Consider the following 22,307-nt stretch of genomic DNA (forward strand, 5'->3'; position numbering starts at 1 on the left):
GATAAAAAAAACTTTCCCTTTGGAGGAGAAAGAGAAACAACAGACTATACATGTTTTTATATAGCAACTTCACCCACTGTTTGAAAGGAGCAGTTCTACAACTATTCTTACCTGATCATTTTGCTTAGCCTTTAAAGCTTGAACTTCTTTCGTCAGGGTTGAATTTTCTGTTCTTAGAGCCTTTTTCAAAGACAGGTAAGCACAATGTAATTTTATTTTCTATACCAAGTTTCCAAACTCACTAAGTTCTCCTTTTCTTTAGCTGATTCTTTTACTCTTTGGAAGGTCCCAAATTCCTTTAGTTTCTTTTGTCTACAGTTTCATAGCTTCTATAACTAGCCAACTATTATTCTAACTCAATTACCATCTATGTATTTCTACTTGTATTTCCAAAAACTACATTGTACACCAACTGAGCCATGGATCTGAATTTAAATATACTTTTTAACTTACTTTCCCCTCTCAGCAACTTTATTCCTACTCAAAAAAATCAAAAGAGAACCATAAAACATAGTTACATTTTCTTTCCATAACGTCCAATACTGTTCCCTGGACTTCTTAGGAAGTTTGCTAGTAATCTTTTGGTTACAATTTGGACATGGGTTCCAGTAAGGAATCTTTTATTATCAACTCCAACAACAGTTAACTACCTCATTAAGGTAGTGAATGCTAAATCAACTATATATATTTGAATTCCTGAAGAAATCTTAAATTTAATGAAAAAGGACATTTTATAAACATATATAAGGTAAGATATACGGGGAAATCTCACACTATAAGAACCAAACCCCTTGATATTCATGAAATAAGCACAAGGAAAACAAATCTACAAAATGTTTTACATTCAGTTCCTCCTCTTTAGTGGCCACCTGAATAAGTCCAGTTTCAAGTAATTCTTCTACAGTCTTTAACTTCTCATCTTTCTCTTGAATGCTGAAATTATGAATTTGGAACACTTTGTAAATAACGATACCATCAAATTTAGAAGATCAAAGTAAAAAATATCCCTAACTATTTTACATGTGTCAGCACCCTCTTAAGATTTCTTACAGCATTTTTAGTTTTAGAAATGTTTCTTCAGTCATGATCAAGATACTTCCTCTTGACTAACTAAAATGTGCTAGAGTATTACATGGTAGCCTAAACAAGTCAATCAACACAGGACACCCATAAACTATAATTAATCTCATCTTTCCAAAAGTATACCATACTCTATTCTATCCACAAAGTAGAAAGAATTTAAGAACTCGATTAACGTACTTTTAATAATGCTATCACTTCAAACTGGCAGAAATAAGTCATCAAAATATAAAAAGAAAAAGTTAAAACTTACCATTTCTCCATTTGTTCCACAATATCTTTATTAGGCTAAAAATAAAAATAAATCACAAAGAAGTTTAAATCTAGTAAGTCTATATGAATTAAAACTAGTTTAGAAATAAAAGTCTGCAAATTGTTTAGGATTCTAAATATTTCCAGAATTCAGGCAATTGTTCCTATTTGAAGATTAAAAGTCAGCACAAACTTAATTCAAAGACATGAGAAAAGAGATGTCTACACAGGTGATACAAAAAAATGAAATATATGGGACTGGCACAATGAATTATTAACTTATGAATAATTTTTGATCATTATCAAAGTTAATTTGAACAATTTTCTTCAATCTCCCTATATTCCTCTTATATCTTTAAAGTCAGAAGATTTTTTTTCTGTTCTAAAATTTATTTTTTGCAATACTAAGGCATAATTTATATAGGCAAATATACAAATTCTGTTTATAGTTCAATATTACTTTTTTGGGGGGATCTAGGGGATTGAATTTAGGGCACTGCACTTGTTAGATAGATGTTTTATTGCCAGTCACTCCTCCCAGCTCATTTTCTTGATCCATTCATCTACTGAGGGACATCTGGGTTGACTCCATAACTTAGCTATAGGAAGTAATGCTGCAATGGACATGTTTGTGCTGGTAGCTTTGGTGTAGCCTGGGTAAAAAGACCAGGAGAGGAACTGTTGTGTCACAGAGGAAGGTATGGGGGAGTGAACATGGGAGAAAAACATGGGAAGGGATAACAATGTTTAAGAAGTAATGCACTTACTACCTTACGAATATAACTATAACTCCTCTATACTTTGCCCTGGTAAAAAAAATTTTTTAAACTGAAAAAAAAGAAAGAAGTGAGTGGGGTGCCAGTGGTTCATGCCCAGGCCCAGAGTTCAAGCCCCATAACCAAAAAAAAAAAAAAAAAAAAAGTAAGAGAAAAAAGAACTCAGGGGAGTGGCGCTATGGCTCAAGTGGTAGAGCACTGGCCTTGAGCTGAAGAGCTCAGAGACAATGCTGAGGCTCAGAGTTCAAGTCCCATTATCCCCACACACACACAGCACCCAAGCCCCAAGTTCAAGGTCCAGGACTGGAGAGAGACAGAGACAGAGAGAGAGAAAGAGAGAGAGAGAGAGAGAGAGAGAGACAGAGACAGAGACAGAGACAGAGAGACAGACAGACAGAGAGACAGAGGGAAGGAGGGGAAAAGAGGGAAAGAGAGAAGAGGAAACAAGGAAGGAAGGAAGGAAGGAAGGAAGGAAGGAAGGAAGGAAGGAAGGGAGGAAGGGAGGAAGGGAGGGAGGGAAGGAAAGGGGAAAGAGAAAGAGAAAGGAAAAAGGGGAAGAAAATAAGACCTATTTAAGCTTAAGTAATACTCTTTTCAACTATTGGTCAACTATTAAGAGGAGACAGCCAGTCACAGTGACACACACCTTTAATTCCAACTACTTGGGAGGCTGACAGTTAAGTAGAGCATGGTGGTATGGACCTATTACCCTAGCCTCATTATAAATATAAAACAGCAAGTTGTAGGCCTATTGAAAAGTGAGCCCTTATTTCAAAATAACCAGAACAAAAATGTTGGAGGTTAGGCTAGGAACATGACCTAATAATGGTAGAGTGCTTGCCTAGCATGCATAAAGCCCTAGGTTCGATTCCTGGGTACCTCATACACAGAAATAGCGGGAAGTGGTGCTGTGGCTCAAATGGCAGAGCTCTAGCCTTGAGAAAGCCCAAGGATAGTGCCCAGGCCCTGAGTTCAAGCCCCAGGTAGAGCCTATTTAGTAAGTCTATGAATTAATACTTCAGAGAAAGACTGATGAAGAGATACAGAAAGAGACAGCATACCAGGTATTAGTATATATTGGATATTTCTACCTTATAATTCATGAAAAGCTTTACCTGCTCAGAAACAAGAGTCTGAAGCTTCTGTACTTCTAATTTTAATGTTTTGTTTTGGTCATTTAGAATCTAAAGGCGGAAAAAAAAATCACTTCTTATTAAGGAAAAAGATAGTAATGCAATCAGTTGGCTATCTAAACAACCAAACCCATAGATTTAAGTACTTGTAGAGTGACAGGCCAACAACACATTGATTCAAAAATTTGGATTCCATTGGACACTATGATGTGCCCTGGCCTGGCAACAGATGCTCAATAGTGGAGGGGGGAAAAAAAGTCATCAATGCAAAATATGTTCAAAATGGTTGGAGAAAAAAAAATCAATTATCAAAGCCTACTAAACAGGTAAGGTAGACTCTAGGCAAGAAGTCTATGATAAAACTACTTATCTAAAATCCCCATATACACCATGGAAACATTTTACAAAACTATTTCTAGATTCAGTAAAAGTGAAAATTATGTAGTATTGTTATGTAAAAATGCTTAGTAGACAAGTTCAATCACATACCTTAAATTCTTCCATTTTGTTTGAAATCTCACATTGTAGCTGTTCTTCAAGCAATCTTATTTTATCATCCTTAACATGAAGACTGTGAGAAAAAAAAATGCCAATTAAAACTACATTGTATATACAATTATTTATTTGAAATAGGAAAGGGAAGGGGAGAACAGGATGAGGGGAGGGGTCAGGGGAGGGATATGGGAACAAAAACAGGAGAAAGGGTATCAATCTGTGTGAAGTAATGCACTTTCTATCTGGAGAATATAACTTGTAACCCCTCTATTAATTACAATTAAAAAAATAAATGAAGTAAGCTAAAAAAAACAAACAAACTACTTTGAACATAAGTTTACATGGATACTATGTATACAATCATCAGTTATAGGGCAGTACTTTCTTTTTTTTTTTTTTTTTTTTTTTGCCAGTTGGAGCTTCAACTCAGGCCTGAGCACTGTCCTTGGGCTTTCTCTACCACTTGAGCCTCAGCACCACTTCTGGCTTTTTTTTTTATTCTATGTATGTGGTACGAGAAATTGAACCTGGGTCTCTGTGCATGCTAGGCAAGCACTCTACCACTAGGCCAGACTCCCGGCCCAGGACAGTACTTTCTATAACAATTACATTTGAACATCAATATATGAGTGCCTTTATATACCAGTTTAGTCACCTTTTTTGAATCTTCTCCAATTCATGTGCAGCTGTAGCCTGTATTTGGAATAAAACAAGAATTTCATTTCAGGCAGGTTGAGAGGGATGGAGAGAATACCAAATGGGGATTTCACACAGGGTGAATGACAGGGATAGAAAGAATATTGAAAGGGGTAATACTGATCAAGATACATTGTATTCATACACAGCTTTGTAAAATGGCAACTCCTATGTACAACTACTTAATGAGAGTAAAAACTTTTTTTTTTTTTTTTTGCCAGTCCTGGGCTTGGGCTCAGGGCTTGAGCACTGTCCTTAGACTTTCTCAAGGCTAGCACTCTACCACTTGAGCCTCAGCACCACTTCCGGTTTTTCTGCTATGTATGTGGTACCGAGGAATCGAACCCGGGTCTATCATGCATGCTAGGCAAGCACTCTACCACTAGGCCAAACTCCCGGCTCCGAGAGTAAAAACTTTTAAAGTCCATAAAAGACAAACATCAAAAAAAAAATTTAGCTCAAAATTATGCTCTCACTTATTTTTACATATTACATTTTCATATTATCTCTTAAACCTATTCATGGTATCTTAAAATTCATTGAATCAAACATTAATTTCAACATGAAATAATATCTATGTAAGTTGTAAAGAAGATGCTTTCAGAAACACATCCTACAGAAAAACATAAATAATCACTGTAGTTATTAATTATACAAATAAAATTGGGGCTTACAACATCAATCAATTAGAACAAATTAGAAGTCTGAGATAAATGCTCCAAAGCAGTAAAAACCTACCTGTTCATTTGTGAGGGCCTGTAATTTCTGCACTTCAGCTTTTAACAAAAAATTCATATTTTGTATATCCTAGATAAGAAAAAAGAACATCACATTTGAAAATTCTATTATAACTGACTTGAAATTTTAGAAAGCATATTGCCCTACCTAAGAATTAAGCAAACATCTCAAATTACAAATTTCATAAGTCAGAAAGAATATCAATGTCCTAAATTATTGTGAACCATACCACATGGGTTAAAGCTGAATTTTTTACCACTAAAGAATATTTTATAATTTAGAAGAGATATGGACACTTTTTAAATGAGTTCCAGAGTATTTTTCATTTTTCATATAAGTTTATACTGATTAGAGATCAGAGTAATTCAGTTCTGAGTTCTATAAAACATTGTAACTATTTACAAAAATTACTGTGCCTTGCCTGGCACTGGTGGCTCAAAATCTATAATTCTAGCTACTCAGGAGACCAGATCTGAGAATTACAGTCCAAAGCCAGCTAGGGTACTGAAGTCCATGAGACTTCCAGAAAACCGGAAGAGGTGCTGTGGCTCAATGTGGTAGAGCATTTGTCTTGAGCTGAAAAGCTCAGAAACAGTGCTCAGGCCCAGAGTTCAACGCTCCAAAACCCACATACATACATACATACATACATACATACATACATACATAAAAAATTAAAAAAGGATTATTGTACCTTAAGTTCCTCTTCTTTACTTGTTAAGTGATCATGTTCATTTGCTAAAGAATCTTCAGTCTGTTTAATCTGCTTATCCTTTTCTGCAATCCTTTAAATAAGAGAAGATACATTCATGCTTTCAATACACACTAATGTCATATCATAAACCAAAGAATTAAAACCCTTCAAGTTATCCTTAGTTAAGTAGTACTAATACAGACTATTTCTATAGTCCCTTTTCATGTTATTAATAACTATCATAAGCATTACTGTAACTCCTTAAGTACATACCCCTTAAAACTCATGGTCAAAGAAATGAATTAATAATATAAGCTCACAAGTCTAGCAATGTCAAACAAGTCTCCAGATCTTCTCAACTCAAATGATTCAAATCCATGTAAAATTATATTATCACAAAGCACACACAATTTTAAGTATACTAACCACATAACTAGAAAGAGTAGATATACCTCCTACCAGATACGGAAACTAATTTTTTCCTATCACTCTCAAAACACAATTACCTCTTTCGCATAATTGCCAGAATTCCAAATAAAAGCAAAACTTTCCCCAATTTTTTAAGATATCAAAATAGAAAATGTTTACAGATCCAACATACCATAAGTGAGAAATTTTATAAAGCACAAGTTTCTCCACATCTAATTCAAAGTATTTCCCAAATAGGTTAAAGTACAAAGTTAATCATAAATGTTGTAGCTAACATGTATCTGTTAGTGGTGACTAAACAAGTATAAGAGAAGGGTGAAAAGGCAGGCTTACACTTTATGTAATTCTTCTGCTAGAACTGAAGCGGATGTCTAAGAAACAAAAACATTACCATAAAAGAATGAGAAAAAGCTTACGAGCTGTACAATCACCATCCCAATACAGCTTTAAAAACTGAGAAATTAACACATGTAAGGTTTAATGCATGTAAGGTTGTTAAAGTATCTAGCCAATGAGGATTGCTTAATAAAGAATAGCTATCATTCTAGAAGCAAGTTTGATCACCAACAACCAGTATTAGAGAATTATAAATCACAAGACATTCAAAACAAATTGACAGGCCTAGATAGCTAATAAGCAACAAATACATAAAAAAAAGTAGTCACAATAGCCATTTTGCCTCCCTGTGCTTCTGTCCCTTATGATCCACTTCATAATTAAGATAATTAAGTAGTCTGAATTAAGCAGTCTGATGATACTTAGGCTATCTTTCCTTTTCCTTTGTGAAAGATATTTATAGCACTATAAATTACTTCTGATAAATCTTCTACAGTTACCTCTCAGATAACTATACATCTTGATCAAATTTGAGTTGGTAATTTACTTGCCCTTTTCCTAAATAGTTCTTTACAACTTACTTTAGACAATAGCCTCAACAAAGAAAGCCACTAGAAAAATGTTTACATGTTCAAAGCTTTTGAATTTGAACTTGTCTGAATTCAAAAAATAAGTTTTTAATATTAAAAACACATTCTAGGGTCGGGAGTTTGGCCTAGTGGTAGAGTGCTTGCCTAGCATGCACGAGGACCTGGGTTTGAGTCCTCAGAACCACATACATAGAAAAAAGCCAGAAATGGTGCTGTGGCTCAACTGGTAGAGCTCTAGTTTTGACAAAGCCCAAGGGCAGTGCCCAGGCACTGAGTTCAAGGCCCAGGACTGGCAAAAAAAAAAAAAAAAAAGCACACACACACGCACACATTCAAACAGAAAAGTCACCCTTTTCAAGCTAGTATTTTTGCTATAAACAATTTTTTTTTGTTGTTTTTGGCCAGTCCTAGGCGTTGAACTCAGGGCCTGAGCACTGTCCTTAGGCTTTCTCAAGGGCAAAGCTCTACCACTTGAGCCACTTTTTTCCTATATATTTGGTACTGAGGAATCTATCCGGGGTCTTTATGCATGCTAGGCAAGCAGTCTACCACTGGGCCAAACTCCTGGCCCCTATAAACTTTTATAACTTTCAAGTTGTACTAAAATTTACAGTATGTATATTATGGAATCAAGTTCTCATTCTTTTTTCCTTAATGTTATACCACTTATATTCTAAAGTCTATCAATAAAGAATGTCATAAAACAATAAATATTGCTGAAGAACATCTTTGGATCACTTACCACTAATTTGAAAGATTCTTTTTCTGAATATAATCTGAAAGCTATGGTTAATTCATACTACCTATGTAGTATATGAGACTGTTCTTTTTCCCCATGTTAGTATTTTACGAACATCTTTAATAAGCCATTGTTCCAGACACCACTTAACCAATTCCTCTTTTATTTATTTTTTTTTTTTGGGGGGGGGGTCAATCATCAGGCTTGAACTCTGGGCCTAGATGTTGTCCCTGAGCTCTTCAGCTCAAGGCTACCGCCCTATCCCTTGAGCCACAGCACTACTTCCAGTTTTCTAATGGTTAATTGGAGATAAAGAGTCCCAAGTCTTGCTGAGCTTGGTGGCTCATGCCTGTAATCCTAAGTACACAGGAGGCTGAGATCTGAGGATCTTATCTCCAATTAACCTCCAGAAAACAAGAAGTGGGGCTTAGCTCAAGGGTAGGGTGGCAGCGTTGAACTGAAGAGCTCAAGGACAGCACCCAGGCCAAATTCAAGCACCAGGATGGCTTTGAAGCAAGACCCTGAGATCTTAGCCTTCAGAGTAGCTAGGATTACTGGCATGGATCACCATACCTAGCTCCTCTTGTTTTATAAAAGGCTTGCAGACACTTTCTTCAGAATATAATAAGAGCTCTATAATGCTCTCCAGTTAATTAATACTTGAGTTTCTTTGAGTTTTCCCATAGCATTATGCTTAATACTGAATGTTTGGAATACTCAGGATCATCTTTTGCTGACACAATGACTAGTCTCCCAATTATTAATCTAATGCTTGCTAAATGATTGTTTAAATGGCTGAGAAGTCATAATTAACAATAAACAATTTTTTAAAGTCATTACCTGAGCTGCTATCTGGGAATGGAATTGCTGAATTTGAGCTTTCAAAGCTTCATTCTGCTCCAAAATATCCTTTTATAAATAACAACCAAAGAGAAGGAATGAGCGTGCTATTAATAAAAACCTCAATGATTAAAAACAAAGTGACTTACCAATTCCTTTTCTTCAGGCAATTTTAGTTTTTCTTATTTAAAACAATGATTTTGTAATTCTAGTTAATTTAGAACCTCAGATCAGTAGAATCACTATTTAAAGCCAGCCAGGACAAAGTTAGTTCCCAGGGCCCTTTCTTCAGAAGCATAAAATAGGCAGACAGTTGTCTAGGGCATATATCCAAGCAGAAAGCAAGACCCTACCTATCTCAAAAATAACCAGGGCAGGGGCCAGGAGTTTGGCGTAGTGGTAGAGTGCTTGCCTAGCATGCACAAAGACCTGGGTTCAATTCCTTAGTGCCACATACATAGAAAAAGCCGGAAGTGGTGCTGAGACTCAAGTGGTAGAGTTCTAGCTTTGAGGAAAGCCCAAGGGCAGTATTCAGGCCCTGAGTTCAAATCCCAGGACTGGCAGAAAAAACAAAAAACAAAAAAAAAAACAGCAATACAAAATGTGAAGGTGTGGCTCAGAAACAGAGGAAGTCTTGACCCTGTGTTCAAGCCAAAAAAAGACAATGGCTAAACATTCTTTTCTGAGTTAATTTATGAGGTACGTTTTTACTGTTGTTACAAAGAGTCTGAAACTGTGGAAACCACATATTCAAAAACATACTGGGTAAGATAAGTTGTAATTAGAATAAAATATACCTTACTCCCGCTTTTACATACACAACATTTAATCTTTACTTTCATAGAAGTAAAAATGATACCTGAACTTGCATTTGTAGAGACTCTTCTTTGTTCACTCTTTTTTGCTCTGATTCCATTAGCTGCATTAGTCTTTGCTCCAACTGTTGTTTTGAGACCAAGGTATCTGTAAGTTTACTATGCAGACTCTGGACTTCATTTTCTTTGGCCACAAATTTACTCTGCAAATCTGTAACAAAATATTACATCTTATAAAATCTCTTCATTCCTTTTCTAGGAGTTGTCTCTCTGGTAAACTTCATCAAATCCATCTATTTCCCTTCTTGAATGCTCCCTCAACAGATTAATTTTGCTTTCATCAGAGTACCTGCCATATTGTATTGTATGTATTTTGCTAGAAAAGCTTTTCAAAACCAGAGATCACTTTTATGTATATCCAGAACTATACTCAAAGGTGTGCATACATTATATATTCTAAATGGGACACAGATTTTTTTGCTGTTGTTGAGATAATGTATAGAGGGGTTACAATTACATCAGGTAGTAGGTGCATTACTTGTCACACATTGATACCCCTTCTCATGTTTTTGTCCCCATTTCCCTCCCCTAATCATCTTGTTTGCCCCCCCTTCCCTTTCCTATTTCAAATAAACAAAGGTATGTACAATATACCATGTAACAAAGTCAGATACAGTAACAGATTAATCATAAGTGCAAAAAAGAAAGAAAAAAAGAAAAGAGAGAAGAGATAACACAATACATTAAGAACAACAATCACACACGATAAAGCTCTGGTTTCCATATCCTAGAGCTCCTTTCATTTAGTCTCATCCTATGTGACCTTATATATCTAAGTTTTGAGCTACTGTAATCCTCTGCTAGGAGAGTCCTAGATGGGAACACAGATTTTTTTTTTTAAACTGTTTTACCATTTCTTGGCCATACTTTCTATTTCCCCAATGTTACTTGGTAAAACTATTTGAGTACCTTCTAAATTCTCTGAACTCTGATACCTTAAAATACTCTGTACCTTGCTACAAAGAAAAATCCTGAAGAAATCTATTGTCTGAAGGTTAGCAAATGCTTGATTTAAAATGATGGGTAACATTTCTGTCTATTTCACAGAAATGACTTTAAAAAAAGAACTAGGAAACTGAGAAGTATGAACTATCTTAATTTCATTTCACAATAAAAGAAGAGAAAGTAAATGTTAAAACAACTACTAGCTTGGCACAATAGAGGAACAACAACAATAACAACAACAAAAAAATTGCTCTAAAACCAAGAAAGGCTAGTGACAGGAGATGTATGAGGTATTAGGAGAGCTGCCTCACTGGCCCATTCCGTCTACAAGTTAAAAAGCAGAAAGTAGGGAAGACCACTACCATGACCATAGATAAAAAGATAGGAGAAACGTTTACATGTGTGCAACTCTCTATCTTATGTTTGGAGAAAGACAGAAGCAACACAATTGGACTTAAACTTGACCTAAAACTTAAGCACACAGTGGTTACATTTGGGATGGAACTTAGAACTTAGAACAACATAATTTCAAATTACCAATAGTAAAAGCTTAAAAATTAAAGTAATGCCTTCCAAATACTGTAGACAAAATTATTTCCAATTTATGATTTGACATCCAGTAAATACACCAGTTACATCCTGAAGAGAGAATAAAGATGCTTTCATTATATAGGCCATCTACAAATATATTTCTCAGCATACTCTCAGGCAAAAAAAAAAAAAAGTACTTTACAAAATGAAGGAGAAAGGCAAGAAAGTACAACAGATCCAGAAAAAAGAGCAGAAAAACAAAAGCAATCTCAAGAAGTCAGCTATGGAGCCAACCTAATGCACCAAATACTAGAACAAGAAAACTGAGACTGAACAAGGGCTACAGCCAGGAAAAACTTTTAAAAGTCCTTTCAGGGTTAGTATGCTGAAGAACATAAGGATGGGAGATATACTGAGTTGGGTAAGTTAGGCTGGGTGTGAGAGTAAAGAAAAAAATGGTAAATGTTTAAACTTTAAAACAAAAGATTAAATAGGAATAAAGCAATTAATTAACCCCAGAAAATAAACAGCCAGTAATCAGTTTTATATATAGCTAAGCATTCTCTTATACACACTGTATAATCCATATTTATATAATCAAAAACATACATTAACTATTCAGGACAATGACAAACAGGCAGGTAGGAAATATTATATTAAGTCCTCATTTTCTCCAATAGGAAATCAGACTTTATTAAGAGAGACGAGTGTAAGGACTGATATTATGTTCGCTTAGAAATACGAAGTAAAAAACACTAAATGTGAAAGGGAAAAATTCAAATTGATTGCATCTAGTAAGACATTTTATTGTCTATAGTTATACCACTTATAGTTTTAATCCTTTTAAGCAAGATTTCTGTGTTTCACTCAAAAAACATGAAACATCAACCTTAAACAAGGAAACAAGGGGGGCCGGGAGTTTGGCCTAGTGGTAAAGTGCTTGCCTAGCATGCACTAAGACCTGGGTTCAATTCCTCGGTACCACATACATAGAAAAAAGCCGGAAGTGGTGCTGAGGCTCAAGTGGTAGAGCTCTAGCCTTGAGAAAGTCCAAGAACAGGGTTCATGCCCTGAGCTCAAGCCCAGGACTGGCAAAAAAGGAAACAAGGTAGGGTACAGGTGGCTCACACCCATAATCCTAGCTACTCAGGAGGCTGAGATCTAAAGATCACTGTTCAAAGCCATCCTGGGCAGGAAAGCCTATGAGACTGTTCTCTCTGATTAATGACCAACGGCTACAAGTGGAGCTATGGCTCAAGTGGTAGAGCACTAGCTTTGAGCAAAAGAAGTTCAGGAACAAAGTCTAGGCCCTGAGTGCAAGCCCTAGGACTAGAATAAAAGAGAAAACAGAAAAAAGAAACAGGCCTTCACATACCTTCTGTACACTTAAACATTAAACAAGACAGTTATTCTAGAGATAGAGGATTAAGACAAAACCAAAAGTCTAATGACTCAAAAATCCCATCTATCCTATTATTTGGAACTATATACTAGTTAGCTTTCTCTTTTATGAGAGAAAGAGAACAGGAGAGACAACAACACACAGAACACAAGCTCCATTATCTTCAAGATGGAGCCTTCAAATTATGAAGAGTAAACAGAAGTTAACATTTATTAAATAGGTAGTTAATCTTCTGACAGCTATTCTCTTCCTAACAGAAGGGTGAAAAGAAAATTTTGCCCTTGGTCAGTCATGGGGCTTGAACTCAAGACCTAGGCACTGGCCCCAAGATTTTTGCTCAAGCCCAGCACTCTACCACTTGGAGTCATTTTCAGTTTTCTGGTGGTCATTTGGAGGTAACAGATGCATGGTCTTTCCTGCCCAGACTGGCTTTGAGTTGTGATCCTCAGGATCTGAGCCTCCTAAGCAGATAGGATTACAGGCCTGAGCGACCAGTGCACGACTTATGAATCTTTTCTTAGATACAAAAAGAGTCGGGACTGGGAGTTTGGCCTAGTGGTAGAGTGCTTGCCTAGCATGCACGAAGACCCGGGTTCGATTCCTCAGTACCACATACATTGAAAAAAGCCCGAAGTGGTGCTAAGGCTCAAGTGGTAGAGCTCTAGCCTTGAGAAAGTCCAAGGACAGTGCTCAGGCCCTGAGCCCAAGCCCAGGAGTGGCAAAAAAAAAAAAAAAAAAAAAAAAAAGTGAAGAGTCAAATCCAAGGCTGCCAAAGTAAACATCTACAGCTAGGTTTCTATTACCCTAATAAGTTCTGAAATTTTTCCTCCAACTTGGCAAAACTAGTGGATTATTTACTTTAAAAGCACCTAGAAAGTCAAAGAAATAAACTGAAAGGGCAACAGCTATTTTTACTGCAGTAAAAGAAACCAAAATGCCAAATACATTCTTCCTCACAGATGGACAATAAGTTGTATGTATAGCTTACGTGAATGCCTTGTCCCTTACCTTGCTGCGCTGCCTCATGTTCTGCTGTTCGCTTCCTAATGTAGCTTTGAACTTCATCCCATCTTCTCTCAGCTTCTTGTAACTGAACCTGGGTATTTAAAAGGAAAGGATAAATCTGCACCAACACAGATTTCAACTTTTAAAAAGGAACCAGGCATCTTCTACTTGCATCATTTAGAACAGTGTCTTCTATATTTTAATAAACCATAATATTCATAATCTGCCAACAAGAAGTGGAACTATGGCTCAAGTTGCCCTGAGCAATAAAGATCACACAAAGCACCCCAAACCCAAGTCCTAGAACCAGCACCAGAAAAAGAAAAGATAATGTATACAGCTCTAGAGTACATATGAGAAAAATCAATCTACTACTCCTGAGAAATTTCACACATCTTCAGTGTGAACACAGCATTCTATCAAGTACCATTGTGGTGTCTGAAAATATAGTTCAGGATTATTTTTGTTTATTGTAGCTCAAATATAAGCCACTGCAGCAGCACTTGTTTTTATTTTCAATTAAAAGGAAAATTAATAACAAAATCCAATATTCTAAAGATATTCAAGTTATGAATGAAAGATGTTAGAAGATAATTTAAGCCATTTGACATTTTCCTCATACATTTAGGCCTTACATACCCTCATATGTGAAATTGTACTCCAATACTTATTCATGCTAGCTCCCTATCTTCAGTCTATGGTTTCAAATTCAAGTTTGTTTTTAATTCCTTCATCAAGACACTTCTGTATAGCCAACGCACTTTAGCTATGGGTCTCATTCAACCTCAAATTGTTAAAACATGCACTTAGGTCATTGAGTAAAATATCGATTACTCATAAAGGGATAAAAATGACAATTATTACCTTCAACTGGGTGACTGCTTGTTCAGCATTCTTCTTTTGAACTTCTTCTTGCTGTAGCTTTCCTGTTTTCTCAGTCAGCTCATTGACCAACCTTGCATAGTCCTGGCGTAGTTTATTTAGTTCTGCAGACTGCCTGAAAACAGTAACTAGATTAGAAACCTTTTATTATTACACATACACATAATGAACAAATGCAGCATATTGTATGTTAGTTTTGCTGAACTGGTAATTCTGACAGAAAAAATGAACACAACTAATAATAATCAAGCTGGGGTGACAGAAATTCATACATAATTATAATAATGATTACATAATTTCTAAGAATCAACATAAAATATCAAGAAAAATGGGTGATCACAAACTCATAAGTATGACTAGACAATGTCATCCTTAAACTTCTCTTCTAGAAACTTAATAAGCTCAATCAATTCATTTCAACTGGACTATTCTGGTTACCCAGAGAAAGAACATTTTTTAGTTCTAATACAATAAATGTGTTATTGAACAATAAATAAATAATAGGAAGATGGAGTGCTTATTATTTCTGTATAACTATACAAGCTTCTATAGAAAAGTACTCTTGGTGGGACTGGGTGAGATAAGGAGGAACAACGGATGGGGTGAGAAAGATGAAAGAAATGACAGTCATCAAAAACTCAAACTGACATGCTAAGCTGAAATTCCTTTATATAACTACTTAAATAGAATTGTGTGTATGTGTGTGTGCACGCACACAGACCAGTTCTGGGGCTTGAACTCAGGACCTAAAAGCTACCACTTGAACTGTAACTTCACTCCCCGCTTTTTGGGTGGCTAATTAGAATCCGAAGGACTTTCCCACCTGTGCTGGTTTCAAACCAAGAGCCTCAGATTTAAGCATCCTATGTAAGCTAAGATTATTGGCATGGGCCACGGCGCTCAGCTTTAAATATTTTTCTCAAATGGCGTAAGAACCATTTTTATCAGATCTTATTTACAGGAATGTGTCTTCACTTGCAGACTACTGAACATCACCTGAGAGCCACTGGATCATAATCTTTTAGAGGTAGGACTCAAAAGTAAGCTTCTAAAATTAGCAATACCATGTACTACTCAGAATAATGAAGTCAGAGAATACTGTAGTGGGAAAGTATGGTTTCAAACTTAAAATTCAGTCTGGGGCCGGGAGTTTGGCCTAGTGGTTAAAGTGCTTGCCTAGCATGCATGAAGACCCGGGTTCAATTCCTCGGTACCACATACATAGCAAAAAGCCGGAAGTGGTGCTGAGGCTCAAGTGGTAGAGCTCTAGCCTTGAGAAAGTCCAAGGACAGTGCTCAGGCCCTGAGCTCAAGCCCAGGACTGGCAAAAAAAAAAAAAAAAAAAAAAAAAAAACCAACTTAAAATTCAGTCTGATAAATTATCACACTGTTCCACTAGCAGAAGTAATATTGCATATAACATACATACAAAGGTATAGAGCCGCTGGTGGCTCACGCCTATAATCCTAGCTAGTCAAGAGGCTGAGATCTGAGGATCAAGGTTCAAAGCCAGCCTGGGCACAAAAGGACCAGAGACTCTTATCTCTAATTAGCCTCTCGAAAACAGAAAGTGGGGCTTAGCTCAAGGGTAGGGTGGTAGCCTTGAGTTGAAGAGCTCAGAGGTGGGGTGCTAGCCTTGAGCTGAAGAGCTCAGGAAGAGTGCCCAGGCCAGATCATGACCCACAAAAATGAAAGAAAGGGGAGCAGAAGGGAGGGGAGAGAAGAGGAGGGGAGAGGAGGGGAGGGGAGGGGAGGGGAGGGGAGGGGAGGGAGGAGAAAGAAAGATATAGATTCTTGGGCAGGGAGTTCGGCCTAGTGGTAGAGGGCTTGCCTAGCATGCACGAAAAGCAGAGTTTGATTCCTCAGTACCACATACTTAAAAAAAAAGCTTGAAGTGGTGCTGTGGCTAAAGTGGTAGAGCTCTAGCCTTGAGAAAGCCCAAGGACAGTGCTCAGGCCCTGAGTTCAAGACAGGACTGGCAAAAAAAAAAAAAAAAAGAGGTACAGATTCATTAATATACACATATATGTAGTTTAGATGCAGCTAGAATTGTTTATAAAAAGTAACTCAATTTTAGAAGCAAATGTAAGAAACAAGTTTAATGAATTACTATCAGACATTGTTTTGATGATTTTTAAGAAAGTATTCTAAAAATAAATGCACTCATTTCCTGACTGATGTAACTGTAACCCCTCTGCACATCAACTTTATAATTTAAAAAATACCCAAATTTAACTTAAAACATTAGAAACATACTTGCTTTCCAGCTGGTTTGTAGTATTGCTGACTGCATCTCTCAATATACCATTTTCTTGCTTCAAGTGTGCTATCTCTGCTTCCATCTGCTCTCGAACTTGTTGAAACTGTTTTATACAAATAAGATTTAGAAAACAACTGAAAAAGCTACTTTTCTCCCCAACATCCAGTATTGAGTACTGAATTCAGTGCCTCTTGAACTATGTGCCTACTCTTCCTGCTTTTAGTCCATTTTCAGGCAAGGTCTAAAAGTTTTTGCTGGCATCAGGAAATAATTTCTACTTCCTTAGCAGCTAGAAATACAGATGTGCATGCCTCTCTGCCAGTTTGTTATTTAAGATATGAGCTCATTAATCCTCTCCTCCATCTAGCCTCTTATTCTCCCCACCGTTTCCCACAGCCTCCAACAGAGATCTGTCTCCATTTGATAAGAAGGCTATGGGCCACTATACCTGGCCCAAAAGCTACTTATTTAGAAGAAACTTTATTATCATGAGAATATAACAAAGTATGCAGAATAAAATCTGAATCATTCAGGTACATATAAACATATTTGAAGAATTATTTTTTACTAACAAATATAAATAGAAACAAGTAGAATCAAAAATAAGGTTAACCGTTACTTTAATTCAGACTAATTTCAAACTAAAAGACTATTTCAGTCTTTCCTACTCAATAGAGGACTAAGCCTCTCTCCCTGTCAGTTTGCTATTAGCAATACTTTTAAATGAAAGTGTTCAATTACCTAAAGTTTAAAATCGGAAAACACACTCAAATGCACTGATAGTAAGTCAGAAATTGAAACATAATTAGATACAAAAATCTACCTGAAAAATATCCTGACTGTTAGTAATTATAAGCATACTATAAAATGTATTAATATGCCAGACACCATGGCTCACACCTGTAATCCTAACCACTTAGGAGTCTGAGATCTAAGGATCACGGTTCAAAGCCAGTCCAGACACTAAAGTCTGTGAAACTCTTACTTTCAATAATCAGAAAACCAGAAGTGGCACTATGGGCTCAAGGAGGTAGCCTTGAGCTGAAGAGCTCAAGGACAATGCTCAGGCCCACAGTTCAAGTCCCATGACTGACCCCCGCCCCCCAAAAATTACTAACGTATTAATTATTTTTAGGGGGGAGGGAAGGGGTTGATCCTGGAGCTTGAACTCTGGCCCTGGGTGCTTTCCCTGTGTCCTTGTTTTTGTTTAAGGCTAGCACTCTACCATTTGAGCCATAGCACCACTTCCAGCTTTTTCTGTGATTTAATCTCCAAAACTGGACTTTCTACCCAGGCTGGCTCAGAATCTTAATCCTCAGATCTCAGCCTTCTGAGTAGCTAGGTTACAGGTATGAGCCACTGGGGCCTGGCATATCAATCTTCTTTAGGGTGATGAGAATCTGACTTACATCTTAAGTAAGCAAGCCCTTTACTACTGAGCTACATCATTGTCACAATATAAAGTTCAGCAGTTATAAACATATCATCATTATTGTACGATCATCACTACCATTTGCCTCTCTTTTAAAACTGTAGATCTTTCTCTTCTTCATTCCTATCCTAGTTTCCAATTCCCAGAACTCTTACTCTGTTTCGTACAAAGTGAAAACATAATCCTGGATCCTAAGACACATAAAAGTCATTATCCTTAGGTGTACAACTGAAGAATCATACTAAGGAGCACTTACACTGGTACCCTTTATTCATTCAGGCTTTACAATGCCCAATTCAAAAATTCAACAGTAGGGGTCGTGAGTTTGGCCTTGTGGTAGAGTGCTTGCCCAGCATGCACGAAGACCCAGGTTCGATTCCTTGGTACCACATACATAGAAAAAAAGCTGGAAATGATGCTGTGGCTCAAGTGGTAGAGCTCTAGTCTTGAGAAAGTCCAAGGACAGTGCTCAGGCCCTGAGTTCAGGGCCCAGGACTAGCAAAAAAATTAAAAAAAATTCAACAGTATATAATCACACCTTAGCTTTTTCCTTCCTCCTCTCTCCATGGCTCCATAGTAAGTAATGTTACATCTATTTTCATAATTTATTTCGTTATCTACTTCCAATCTCTCTACCTCATCCCTAACCTGAAAATTTATCTAAGAATGAGGAGTGAATTTGACTAGCAACTCTATGTCAATGGCCCAGCAAAATATCTTGCATATAGAAGACACTTTAAAGTCTCTTAACTAAACGGATTCATTTTATCTAATTTCCAAAAAAATGAAAATATACCTTCATCTGTATCTGTTGAGTCTCTTGATAACTGACATGCATTTTGTTTTGAAATACATTATGTTCCTTTTCCAATGTTCCAATGCGCTCTTTCATCCTTGCCATAACCACATTGCTTCTTTCTTTCTCGGTCATCAGCTCCTTGGTTGGGGGAGGGGGGCATACAAAGAAAAAACTGTGAAGAACTTATTTGAATGTTACTATAGGCCTTAACAGCAACAGCAACAACAACAACAAAAAAAAACCTTTTGACATTAGTAAACTTATCATGAATGCCTGAAAGGTGTTCAAAAAGCAAAAATCAAAGGTTTCATAGGAAAACAAGACATAAAAATCCTAAGTCAACCTGTTAGCTAATTTCAGACAAATCAGTATCATTTATAAGCATTTTGCCACAGAATTCTTTAAAAAATACACTGCTTTTTTGGTTTAAAAGTTAAAACACTGTGAGCCTAGAATTAATCCTGTACTCTACTTTGAATACTAAAAACATATTTAAATTTAAAAGTTAGTTATGACTCTCAAGGACCTGTTCTTTTTTGGGGGATAATGAAAAAGGTCTAGAAAAAAAGTTTGGTTCTTTTTGTTGTTGTTGTTGTTACTGTTTTGTCTTGTTTTCTCTCCTTCCAAACTAAAATGGGATTTGAAAAAGTTGTTTAAAAATTATAAATATAGGGCCAGGAGTTTGGTGTAGTGGTAAAGTACCTGCCTAGCATGCACAAAGACCCGGGTCCGATTCCTCAGTACTACATACATAGAAAAAGCCAGAACTGGTGCGATGGCTTAGGGCAGCCTTGAGAAAAGCCCAAGGACAGTACTCAGGCCCTGAGCTCAAGCCCAGGACTGGCAAAAAAAAAAAAAAATTAGAAATATAAGGGCCGGAGTCTGGCCTAGTGGTTAGAGTGCTTGCCTGGCATGCATAAAGACCTGGGTTCAATTCCTCAGAACCACACACACAGAAAAAAGCTGGGAAGTGGTGTGTGGCTCAAATGGTAGAGCTAGCTCTAGCCTTGAGAAAAGTCTAAGGACAGTGCTCAGGCCTTGAGCTCAAGTCCCACAACTAGAAAAAAAATTATAAATATACCGTTCATAAATAACTTCTATGAATGCTTTTCATCTATCTCATAAATTGAAGCTAAACAAGATTATATCAAGTTATGTCTGGAGTTTGGCCTAGTAGCAGTGTGCTTGCTTAGCATACACAAAGACCGTGTTTGATTCCTCGGTACCACATACACAGAAAAAAAACCAGAAGCGGGACCGGGAGTTTGGCCTAGTGATAGAGTGCTTGCCTAGCATGCATGAAGACCCGGGTCTGATTCCTCGGTACCACATACAGAGAGCACAAGTGGTAGAGCTCTAGCCTTGAGAAAGTCCAAGGACATTGCTCAGGCTCTAAGCTCAAGCCCAGGACTGGCAAAAAAAAAAAAAAAAAATCCAGAAGCGGTGCTGTGCTTCATTAGGTGGTAGGCCTTGAGTTCAAGCCCTAGGACTGGCAAAAAAAAAAAATGATTACATCAAGTTTTGTGCTTCTATAGAGAACAGATATAGGTCAGATCTATTTTAAAATACATTCCCATGCCTCCCAACAGAATGCTTCTGATGGCATGAAATAAAGGTATCTAATAAGTATCTATTTTAAACTAATAATTCAACTATAACATACGTTATAACATCATGAATGAGAAAATTTACTACAAAAATTTTGAAAAAGAATATTTTGGTAAAAATTTATTATACAAATAATGAAGTCAGGGAGTAGTGGCAATGTTTGCACTTTCACTTTTATTTAGGACATATCCCTTGAATATAAGAATGTTTTTACCTGGGTTAACTGTTTACAGCGATCCTTTGTAGACGCAGCGTCTTCCTTAAGAGCAACAAGCAATTTGTCCTTTTCCTGAAGCTGATGCAGAAGTGCAGTCAATTCTCCTTTACTTGACTACAATAAGACATCAATACAGAATCAGTATTAGTTGAAACAGCTAATTAAAATTATAAATGAAATAATCTAAAATCAAGTATTCTTGGGTCTGTGTACAGGTCTATGCACAGAACACAAAGTAAAGTGACCGAATAAATGGCAAAATGTAGGAAAATTATAACATTCATCTAAAATTACCCATCAGTCAAGAACTACATATCAAGAAACACATTTTTACAAAGAATTATAAGACTTCTAGTTTTCAGCATAAAGTCAAAATTGGCAATTTCCTTTCTTTTCCTTCTAGAAGATTAAAAGAATATGAAACCAAAACACAACCTACCTCCAACCTACCTCCAATGAAACAATAATGTATTTATAATCACAATACAATACTAAAAAAGACTGCCAAAAAGTGAAGCCCAAACCCTCCCAGGAGCGTAACAATCCTATCAGAGCATGCAATATGCTACAGAGGTTCCATGGGTATTTAGTTTCTCAAGTTAACAAGCATTTCACAGAAGATAAAACCAATAATCCCTCGTGTGACACAAGGAACAAATGCAAAGTCTCAAGTAAGTAGACTTCTTGTAAGTTTCTATAACTTTTACTCGTGATTATGATTCAGGGTGTTAAGAGACAGGAATAGGCAATAACAAGGTTCCTCTGGCTGAAGTCTTAGTTGATGGACTTCCAAACTGTTCACCAAAATCAAGATATAAGCTTACCTTCTTTAAAGCATCTTGTATTACACCTGACTTCTCTTTCAGCAAGTCTACAACACAAAGAGCCTCATCTTCAGAAAACATCATAGTCTTCAAGGACAGAAGAAAATCTTTAAATTTTACTTCTGCATTTTCTTAATTAAAAAAAAAAACAAAATTGTTAGAGGTAGAAGAAATAAATTCAGCAAAAATAAAAAACAAGAATTTCTGGCCCAGAAAGTTAATAGCCAAGAAAAAATAGACTTATACTTCAGGTCAAATAACAATAAATATTCTAGGCAAAGGGGGAACAGTGTATTTTTCCTCTGCACTATGAAATAATTACATCAAGTAAATGACTACACAAACTTCAGAATGAGAAAACTCCAGTATGTGCTACTGTAAGTATCAAATGTATATAAAACGTCCTCATTTAAGTTTAGTAATCCCAAGAGATAAACTAAATCCCACAGATGAATAAAGAAGCTCTAGCATAATTTAAAAAGTGAAATCTGATTCAATGAAGATCAAATATTTACAAGCAATTCTGACACTAAAAGTGTATTCATGAAATACATTCAGAATTCATCCATTTCTAGTCTCCCAGGGGTCTCTATATTAGGCACTAACTTCACCTTCTTGGTAGAACTGCAACCTATCCAACCCAAAGGAACTTTCAACACTTCAGCTACATAAATTTTAAAAGGCAACTTGTGTGTACGCATGAGGTTAAGAAGGCACATGGGAACTCTTT

General features: G+C 36.5%; 1 protein-coding gene across 23 annotated transcripts in view; it reads right to left on the minus strand.

The window, feature by feature from the left end:
• The window catches only part of Ktn1 (kinectin 1), an 84,616-nt gene that overhangs the window by 38,750 nt on the left and 23,559 nt on the right, over positions 1-22,307 (minus strand). For 22 of the 23 annotated variants that reach the window (XM_090344977.1, XM_090344998.1, XM_090344995.1 and 19 more), the window contains exons 5-21: positions 21,578-21,708; positions 20,751-20,867; positions 18,926-19,066; positions 16,694-16,800; positions 14,421-14,553; positions 13,560-13,647; positions 9,658-9,824; positions 8,799-8,867; positions 6,627-6,664; positions 5,865-5,955; positions 5,171-5,239; positions 4,392-4,429; positions 3,731-3,812; positions 3,224-3,292; positions 1,334-1,368; positions 843-933; positions 112-180 (exon numbers count right to left, since the gene is read on the minus strand). In XM_090344977.1, the coding sequence (XP_090201103.1) occupies positions 112-180; positions 843-933; positions 1,334-1,368; positions 3,224-3,292; positions 3,731-3,812; positions 4,392-4,429; positions 5,171-5,239; positions 5,865-5,955; positions 6,627-6,664; positions 8,799-8,867; positions 9,658-9,824; positions 13,560-13,647; positions 14,421-14,553; positions 16,694-16,800; positions 18,926-19,066; positions 20,751-20,867; positions 21,578-21,708 (1,535 nt within the window). The remainder of the gene's footprint in view (positions 1-111; positions 181-842; positions 934-1,333; positions 1,369-3,223; positions 3,293-3,730; positions 3,813-4,391; positions 4,430-5,170; positions 5,240-5,864; positions 5,956-6,626; positions 6,665-8,798; positions 8,868-9,657; positions 9,825-13,559; positions 13,648-14,420; positions 14,554-16,693; positions 16,801-18,925; positions 19,067-20,750; positions 20,868-21,577; positions 21,709-22,307) is intronic. The other variant, XM_090344978.1, reaches the window with a different exon arrangement.

The sequence above is a fragment of the Megascapheus bottae genome, chromosome 14 (genome assembly GCF_031878675.1).
Source record: "Megascapheus bottae isolate mThoBot1 chromosome 14, mThoBot2.hap1, whole genome shotgun sequence".
Classification (NCBI taxonomy): Eukaryota; Metazoa; Chordata; class Mammalia; order Rodentia; family Geomyidae; genus Megascapheus; species Megascapheus bottae.